The sequence below is a fragment of the Xiphophorus couchianus genome, chromosome 20 (genome assembly GCF_001444195.1).
Source record: "Xiphophorus couchianus chromosome 20, X_couchianus-1.0, whole genome shotgun sequence".
NCBI lineage: Eukaryota > Metazoa > Chordata > Actinopteri > Cyprinodontiformes > Poeciliidae > Xiphophorus > Xiphophorus couchianus.
Window position 1 is genome coordinate 26,326,106 of NC_040247.1, and position 10,112 is coordinate 26,336,217.

The 10,112-nt window shown below is 40.7% G+C and overlaps 1 protein-coding gene across 1 annotated transcript; it reads right to left on the reverse strand.

Annotated features, from left to right (window-relative positions):
• Positions 1-40: 40 nt before the first annotated feature.
• kbtbd8 (kelch repeat and BTB (POZ) domain containing 8) lies at positions 41-8,664 on the reverse strand. The gene is made up of 5 exons (XM_028003549.1): positions 8,553-8,664; positions 6,024-6,231; positions 5,608-5,914; positions 4,060-4,879; positions 41-3,985 (listed from the first exon to the last, which is right to left on the reverse strand). The coding sequence occupies exons 1-5, from the start codon at positions 8,566-8,568 to the stop codon at positions 3,522-3,524; spliced, it is 1,815 nt and encodes a 604-aa protein (XP_027859350.1). The 5' UTR covers positions 8,569-8,664; the 3' UTR covers positions 41-3,521.
• Positions 8,665-10,112: the final 1,448 nt, after the last annotated feature.

The window sequence follows — 10,112 nt, forward strand, 5'->3', positions numbered from 1 at the left end:
ATCAGTCATGACTCACACGTCAAATGTAAAACAAATAAACTTCAATCTTAATCATTGTTTTTATTATTATTTTTCATTTATGTGCAATGTGAAGTTCACAGTTGAGCTCAACAACCATTATAACCTGAAACCCAAAGAAAAAAAACAAAACAGATATTTTAAAGTAAAAGTAAGGACAAGAAATTAAAACAATGGAATAGCACCAATGAACAATACGTATAGCTGATCTGAACAAAGCGTCTTATGACACAGAGAGCGGTTTGTTTTAGCTTGTTGTTATGGCAAGACTGGTGTTAAAAATAATCAAAAGATGTAGCAAGATGTTACAAAAGCTAATGTACTACAGGGCAGGACAAAAATAAATCTAATTTAGCACTCGTGCAGGTAATCTTTTTTTTTTTTTTTCTCATAAGAGGATTACACTACAATAACAAATTAGATCATCACATAAGGAAAGAAAATAAAACAGCCACTTGAGACGAGAAAAAGGAAATCACATCTATTTTTTTTTTCAAGTTATAAAAGAAACTGAACGTAAGTTTAGAAAACTGTGCAAGTACAGCAAACCTATAGTACAGTATATTACACATCACAAAACAAAATTAAATACAGTACTGTGTATCAGTAGAAATCCTGAGAGTTCTCCGTTCCTGGTTCTCGAGTGGCCATGTTGGAGCCGTGTTAGAGAGGCTCGGACCACACAGATCACTTGTGAAGGAGTGTCTTTTGGAGGTTATTGTTCAAGCAGTGTGATTAAAATCAGCTCAGTGTCTTTCGAACAGCGGACCTTCTCTCAGAGAAGTAAATATATCCTCAAAGTTCTTGCTGAATGTGACTCGTTAAAAGATTCATTTCCATGTAAACCTTCTTGTTGATTGCTATATCTCTATATATTTACTGAAACCTTTTAGAAAATAGAGGGGCACTCTTTCCTGGTAATGTCAAAAAAAACAACAACAACAAACAACGCGTGCAGTGCTTCGATGACATGAGAACCTGCATGAGGAAACTGAGCACTGGAGGGGGGAAAAAAAATCAAATCACTTTAACAGGGAGGACAAGTTGATTGTGGGTTGTTTTTTTTTCTTTTTACACAAGATTGTCTAAAAAAGCAGCACCAACAGTTTGTGCCCGAGTGACGGCGTGGTAAAAAAAAAAAAAAGATTCATGGCTGTTAGAACAAACTCCAGACCCTTGCGCAGTAGGTCTTGTTTGAGGGTATATCGTAAAGTTTGCAGTTAAGGACAACCGAAGTGAATAGTAATTCAGTGCAATGTTGAGCTGACATTTCAAATGTTCTTCGTGAGGAGATGTGGATTTGGATGCCCCCCTCTTTTTTTTTTTTTTTTTTTAGCCACAGGCACATTGGCATCACACATAATATGCACCAAAATACACATCAGTCCAAGTCTGCACCCATGGAACAGCCAAACAATTACCGGTACTAGTACTACCATTTCCCCCACCCCACAAGCAAAGACAAGCAAACAAAAACATTAATGCACTAAGGTAATACAAGATAAAGCCTAATCACAGTTCCTTGATTTATTGCTACCACAAAATTAGTTTCAATGTCCACAACGACTACAAGACCTCAAATGCTTTTTTTTTTTTTTAATGGCATTTTGTCAACCTTCTAGAAAATTACAACGCGAGGCCGAAAGCCAATCGAACATCCGAATGCCAAGCAGAGCTTTTTACACGGCTGTTCTGTCAAGACAAAACGTCCTGAAGACGTCCCTTTTCTCCACGTCCGATGAATCTGAGGTAAACCTGTTAGTTGGTCGGAACTTGCCACTTAGTGTTAGCACAAAGATTTGACTCCGTCCTTATATCTCCAATGTGGAGAGTGAATACTCTAAGACTTCACTTAAGTTAAAATATATTTGCATATGACACACAACGGATGCCAACTCAAAAAATAAAAGTGTGAGCCGCATTCGATTGGTATCCAAAAAAAAGAAACGAAAGATCTAGTTCCATACAATGTGGTTTTATATGCTGATGCTTATGAAGGAAGATGGGGTCATAAAATAATCTAGGCATGGGTCGGTTATTGGAACACCAAGGCTTTGAACTACTAAGGATTCAAGGACCTGAAACGTTTCATGGGATATTTCTCATACAGGTGGACGTCCTTTTCAACACGAGGTCTGACAAATTCCAGTTTCATACAGATGTATGTAGCATAGACTCTTCTCCCACCTGTTGCTCTGCACCATCAACCCTGGTTGGAACAAGGATTTTGATTTTCCCTACTGCTTAACCAAAAGACAAGTTGATCCATTTGAGATTTCCCATTACAAAAAGCGAGAACACTCGTGTGAAATAGGAGCACCACCCAGCACTCTAAAGGGGAACACCTTGGTGCACTTCAACACAAAATGCACGTCAACTGGCGCCTTTAACACACATTGGTGTGTTGCACCAAAATGCACCAAGGTAAGAATTATTGAACTCCAGTCTTGGATCGTTTTAGCTGAAACATTGACTAGAAAAGATTCAAAGCATATCGTGGGGGACTGTTGACTTTGTTTGATAGAAAACTGACATTAAAAATGTGGGTTTTTAAACTTGCCACCAGAGCAGATAGCCTGACTAACCTGTGTTATTTGATGAATAGTTGAATGACAAAAATGTTAAATATTTGCACTAAGTTGTGAACCACTGCTAAATACAATGGGCACTTGTGTAATGCATCTAAACCTGACTGTCAACATATGATATAAACAGTTATAACTAATAGCAAATTTAATTTTTGAAGTAGTAGGAAAAGTTTGATCCATTTGAAATAGTCAAGTTATCTTAGTCATTTGTCTTTTAAATTTAGAATTATCGTACCAGCCCATGCCTAAAACTATCAAACATGCCTCTGCATTTTAAAACACTACGATAATGTAAATCACAAGCACACTTCACAAAACCAATTTAAAAATAAGCTGAAGAGAGGCATGGACAAATGCAAAAACAAAACCACACGCACACACAAACAAGCCTCCGAGTTAGCAACCAAGTAATGAGCTATGGTACTCTCCTTACCCGTATGAATTTAGAATTTATATAGTTATTTATATAGAGAGATTTTCACTTTATGGTGACGCATAGCATCCTTATCTCCAGACAGCATTTTGTCATCCAAACACCCTCATTAGCATGCCAAACATTAAAAAAAAAATTATAATAATCAACTTTTAATTTCAAACAAAACAGACAAACATGGCTCAACAACAAGTGAAAATAGGATAATTGCACTTATGATTTGTTGTAGGGTTTTGTTAAACATGCTTCAGTGTGTGTAGTTGCTGCTGTCTAGGAAAAAAAAAAAAATAAATACTGCAATCTTTAAACCCACCCCCATTTTGATCATGTTAAATCAAAGTTTGAACAACTTAAGACTCAACAGGAAAAAAAACAACAAAAAAAAATCTGCATGGTGTAAAACTCAAGGTAACACCAGGCACAAGGCAGGACCGACACCACTTCCTCTGCACCGCCCAATAAGATCCAGTTCATAGTTTAGCTCAAAGCACTTTCTGTAGACACTGTGGGTAAAGTTTGGCCACCGCACATTCAAAATGGCGACCTAAATCCCAAAGACGGTCGGGGGTTTCATAGACTTTGGTCCACGTGTCTGCCTCGTCGTCGTACTGGTAAAGGGAGTTCTTGCGGCTGGTGCGAAACACATGCTCCTCCACCATGACCTGCGTGGCACGTACGAACAGGTGCAGCTTTCCCTGCAGCAGCATGGCCTTGATATACGGGCTCGTGGCTTGGTCAAAGGGCAGATCTCTCTTTCGGCTCCATGTGTTGCTCTCTATGTCATAGACCTCCACTGTAAAGGTGCGCTGGTGGTTCCTGCAAATTCCAGCAATGTAGTAGATGCAGTTCTTATACAAGGCAGCCAGACCTTGACTCCGAGGGACGCTCATTGGGGCTAGATGGCTCCAATAGTCCTTACGGGGGTCGTAGCAGAAGAAACATTCACCTGAAAAAGATTTTTAAAAGATTTTGATTATAAAGCGATTGACACAAGACTTTTCTTTAAGAGTATAAACTCACTTTGGAGGACATAGATCCGGTCTTTATATTCCACCGCACTGTGAAACTCCATGGCAACTGGCATTGGACCGACTGCCATCCAACAGTTGTCTCTGGCATCGTAACACTCCACTGACTTTAACGCGTTTCGTCCGTCCCCTTCGTAAACTCGGCCTCCAAGAGCGTAAAGTTTCCCGCAACAGTGCACGAGTCTGCATCCTATCCTCGCCCTCAGCAGAGGAGCACGAGGAAGCCATCGGTTTCCTGCGTGCTCATACTGCCAGAAGTCACTCTCCGCTCGATGGTCGATGCAAACCTCGCTGTTGCTCGGTCGGTAGCCGCCGGCGATGTAGATGTCGTTCTCTGGCGACACCAAGATGCCGACCTCTCTGAGATCGTTGGGTGGCTTGCAGAGCTTGAACACCCGTCCTGTGGCTGTGTCCAGGCAAGGCACCGTCTGCTTCTTACCTGAGTGTTTATGGGCCGCGTCGAAGCAGATCACCATCTCGGAGGCTGTCATGCCCAGACGCTGTGGACAGCCGTTTGTGCCGGTGAGACGAGCTTTTGCCTCGGCGGGGTCTTTAGAGAGAGACAGAGCGCAGGCGAAAGGGGCGGGGATCCGACTGAGAAAGGCCTCATCCAGCAAGGGCAGACGGATGCACTGGGAAAACACCTCGGCGAGGTTGGCTTCACGGCCAGGTCGGTCATGCTCAAGCCAGCGGACGATGCTCTCGTAGACGTGCTCTTCCTTCTCCACATTTAAGTCATCGCTGTTTAGAATACTGACCAGCTGCTCCTTGGTCATCTGGAGAAATTCTTGCTCCCTTGAAACACACAGGAACTACCACAAAAGATGAAAAGTTTAGGCCTGCACAAAAACACACTGACTGCAAACGAGGACTTTTACAGGACAAAGGTGACCTATTATGCTTCCTTGAACAGGTCAAGAAAACATACACGTTTTGTATGATAAAACATACAAAACATGTTAATTGCATTTCTTGCACAAAATCCGTCTTAATCAGATTTTAGACTGGCCAGCTCTGCCTGTTTTGATCTACTTTCAGAATGAGCTGCTTCAAGGCCTCTTGTCACTTTAAATCCAAATGAGCTGCTGCTTTCCATGTCAAGTTAATGTTTACATTCACATGTAAAACTGGCTGCAAACAGATGCACAATTATACAACTGCACATCTTTGAAAAGCAGTAGTAGAGCCTCCGAAGCAACCAACAAGAATGCAGCAAACGATTCTGGATAGCAGAACAGCAACAAAATACTTGTCTTTTGAAGCAGTAAAACCAGCTGATCAAACATGCTGGAGCTCCGCTTGGGTTGCTAGGTGAAGGCACAGTGACTGTCAATTGACTCAACAATTAAGAGTTTTTTGAAGCGGCTCATTTTCCAGACACCAAAATAACAAAAAACAGCTGGGTGGGATTTTTTTTTTTTTCTCCAACACTTGGGTTATTTTTAACATCAGTTGAGACCCAGATGAAAGTATAAAAACATGCAAAAAGTTAACTTTGCATAACAGGTCCCCTTTAATTATCCTAAATTGTTCAACTGACCTTCTTGCGGATGTAGTCCTGTGAGCGTTCCCTCAACTCCTGATGTCCATATGCATCTGCGAACATGAAGACGCCTATACAGTTTTGAGGGTCAAGTCGGCTGATCATAAACTGGGCACACTGGTCCTGCAGAGCAGGGATCTGGAAAATGCTGGCTGCCGTGAACAGAGCCTGGACGTTGGACTCTGAGAGCACGACTCTGGAGGTGTAGGCATAGTCAAGGACAAGATGCATGGATTCAGATTCCACGCCCACAATTCTGACTTCACGCTGGCTGCTCTCTGTAAGGCCGCTGGTGAACATGGACCTAAAGATGAGACAAAAACCCCCCCAAAAAACATGAAATCAAGCGTACTAATTCATGTCTAGCATTGTTTAAACTGAAAAGTATTTTTTTATGTCAAATCATTTCCAACCTAAAGTATGGGCTGATGGCTGCAAGAACATTCCGGTGGCACGAGAAAGTCTTGCCGTGGTCCACTTCTACGACAATATCTGTGAGTTGTGCTTCATCGTACAAAGCTTTGAGCTGCTGAAGGATGTTGCAAGCGTGGACAGCATCTACCCCGTTGTAGTTGGTGGCTGGAGGTGTCCCATTTTGTACTTGTAACAGCTTGCCTACCTCTAAAGAATGATACAAAGAGAAAATTATTTCACCTTTTGGAATGACAACTAAAAAACAAAATACCTGGGGAATTAACTTGGAACTGTGACAAGTTAGGCTAGAAACCAATCCTGCTCAGATTAGGTTTCCAGATTAGAAATTAAGGCCAACTCTCAACAAATCAGTGCCATGAAAAAAAATGGGAAATTTATAACACCGTTTCAACAGCATCTCCTTTCTTCCCCTCACTCCACTATGTCTTAGAAAATCTTTGAGATAACTCAGCCGAATTTATACTTTTACACCTAAAACAGAAAACTGAATAATTTAACTGAGATGAGAAATGTTTTTTTGTTTTTTTTATTAAAATGCCCAAGTCTGAGAATAGAAAATCTCCATTTAAGAATATGTGAATGCATAAAAAAAAAACCAAAAAAAACCAACAACTTAAAAGTGCTGCAAAAGTCTGTACACTCGTGTTTCAGCAAGGGTCGGGTGTAGGCGTCAAGATATACCACGGGTTTGAATTAAAGAGATACCACAAAAAATCTATGTAGTTTTGAAACCAAAACACTGTTCCAATAGTCTTTTTATTAAAATGTCACTGAAAGTTAAAAAGAGCAACACATCATACCACCTCCACATCTTACTAAACCAGTGCTTCTCAATTCTAGTCCTCAGCCCCCCCTGCTCTGCATGTTTTAGATGTGTCTGCATTTCAGAACAGCTGATCCAAATGATTGCATGACCTCTTCTGCAGAAGCCTGTTAATCACCCACAGATTCAATCCAGGTGTGTGGCAGAAGGGGAACACCTGAAACAAGCAGGAGGGCGTGAAGACTGGAATTGAGAAACACTGTACTAAACCCCGTTAGTCATATATATATTATATATAGGGAAAATATATATTATAAGCGAGACAAAATCAGCTATTTTGAGACGGTTCTGTTCACAAAAAAATTTAGTCAGATAAGGTATTGGAAGCACCATTCATCATCCCTGATTAAAATCTCACTGCAATAAAAATACAAACTATATAGGTAATTGCTTAATGACTGGGCGAAAATGATTAAAAACACCACATTGCAACTCTCAGCACAATTTCTTTCCAATAATTTTTTGGGGGGGAGCCTTCCTACTAGTTGACCTTAAGAACTTCTCAAATTTATACACCTAAATGTTTTCCAATTTCTGGCTAAGACACAAAGGAATACATAGTTAATCTTTTTTCATATCATCTGAAAAGCATGAGGGCTCAGAGTTTCTTTCAACGTTACAGTCAGACGCTAATAAATAGAGACAATGAAGTTCGATGGCTGTAGTGTCAGTGGACTGGAAGTTATTCTGAGTCGTTTTAAAGGCTAATGTGGGTGGTAAAACTCACTTTAGGTTTTGTTTCCAACTCCCGAGTCGAGGTTCAAATCGGGACATGTGCTTAATATACAAGTTTATAACCAAGTTAATTCTGTGGTGTTTCCCTAAAATAGGAACCTTAAATTACAACATGAACTATTATTACATGTGTCAGAGCTGCATGACTGGCCTCACGACGTCTAACCCGCAGCTTTGCCGTCTTGGAGAGACTTGAAGTACTTTTCAACACATACCTCGTGTTAAGCAACACCAACTCCTTCTTGACAGGACAAAGGCTGGCAATGGATGAATAGAAACTACTGTCTCGCCAGGTGGTAGCTAATTTGCTAACATGTCGAATGCCCGACGTCTGTTTTAGTAGCGGAAAAAAAAAGAGTTACAACAAACCCTAAGAGTACCGAAGTACTTAAAATTGGGACGGAGTAGCGCAATATGTTCATTATAAATAATTAGCTATACTGCCATTTAGGTTGGAAGACGTGCAAGCTTAACTTTTAGCAGCACATAGGCAGAGAGCTAATGCTAGCAAGCATTCTTTGACACAAAATTGCGAGCTACAAGGGGCAAAAAGTGTTTTTAGTAGCTGCATACACATCGTTTAAAACCATCAAGCTACATAACACGACGTCACCCAAATGACTGCGTTGATATCATTAATGAATGGCATTTGTCTGCCGTCAGTTTCTTGCCACAAACAAGTGTTTACACAATCAGCTGTGGGTAGCGAGCTAACCGGCCGAAAGTTAGCCACACAGCTAACGCTAGCAACTTAGCCGAGCAAACGACAAACAACTGTTTGGAGTAGTGATAAAGAGGCATGACTTCCTCCGACGAGCACGCAGCGTGTCACGACTTTTAACTCGTCCAACAGGCCGTGCTCGGTCAGTTGCTAAAACACGCACGCCGTGACTTTAAAAAGCGTTATTTCAATGTGGTCAGAGGAGAAAACAATGAAGACTTTGCTAACCTCCACTGGCAGCCATTCTCCCCAGTCTGTCTCAGAGCAAACCGAGGAACGTCAGGGAGTTTACATAGCACCAACGGAAACAAGAAGCGGCCAATCACAAGACGGGCTCTCGTGCGACAGCCAATCAGATTCTGTTTGTCTGCTACAAAGGGGGAGAAAAGTTAATGGTGGGTGGCTACGTTTTTCAATGGGATGGAATTACACACGAGGCTACAAATCAGAGCTGATGCTCATTAACAGGTGCGAGCAAAGTAAGAGAGCAAACTTTGTACCTTAAATTGCTGCTAGTTGATCGATAATCTGGTGTGGAATAGTTTTAAAATTAAATAGCCACAAATCAATAGATTGTTCACATGTGTTCCTTTAAAACCAGAAAGGAGCAAATGTAAAGAAATAGAGCCAGGGAAAGAGGAAATGTGTTTGCTCCATTTTGAGAGTTCTGCACTTAATAAGCTATCATGACTGATATAAAAAAAATAATTAAGTCTTTTAGAAAGAAAAAATGTTCAATTGCAACGTCACAGGATGGTTTTTTTGGGGGGAAATTCACAGGGTGATTTGATGCAAACATGCAAACAATATATCGGTTTATTTACTTTTACGTTTGTGTGTCGTACCTGTCAGATAAAACGTTATGAGCACCAAATGGAATAATGCAATACATCTTCCTCTTGAAATCTGTGAGTAGGAGTGGGAATTATCAACTAAACCTTTTGTCCCTGACATCGTCCGGAGCAGGAAGATTAGACAGGCCAAAGATTTGACAGGGTGTTTTACAAAAGCCAAGCTATGATGGCTTGATCTTCAAAACCGTAGAACTTTGGGGGTGTATCTCTTCTGCAGTGGTCAGTGTATCAAAAATGAAGTGGTCACAGGGTGCCTAAGGCTAGTTGATGCATGGTAAGGGGAGCAAAGGCTCAGATTTTAGCATCGGCAGTCTGAAGATTTCTTGTTGTTCTTGTTCACTTGCTCAGAAAAATCCCCTTGGACTTTCACTCGGTTTGAATTTCAGACTTAAAAAGTTGGATTTTACATAACAAACTCAACCAATATGGCTGTGGCGTGAACAAATTGCAGTGATCATTTGGTGAGATCCGAGGATGTCCGTTATGTCTCATACCGACAGTGGACACTAAAAAGAAATACTGTCGTAAAGAAAAAAAAGAGGATTTTTATGTCCTAACCTGCTCACAAACAACAGCTATGTTTGCCTTGGTGGTCTGACTGTTTACTCAATGCTTGACCATACCAGGAAGTTGAGTCATCTTTAATCACCCCTTACCTTTAATCTAAGTTTCCAGTTGTTTCACAATTCAACTGGAAAAAGTGTTTCTTTAAAAAGTGTTTAGTGGAGAGACTTTGTTGGTTTTTTTCCCCCTAAGATTTTCAGTTTTTCTTGCTCTAAAATATAATAATATATTCACTTAAATGCTCATCTAATGTGACGTTTCATGACAATGTCCTCCTAAATTTGTCTGCCTAGCAAATTCCCACAACTGTTTGTCGGTAAATATAAAACCTTTTGTTTAACATGTTTTTGGTGGAACCCAAACCTGTTTA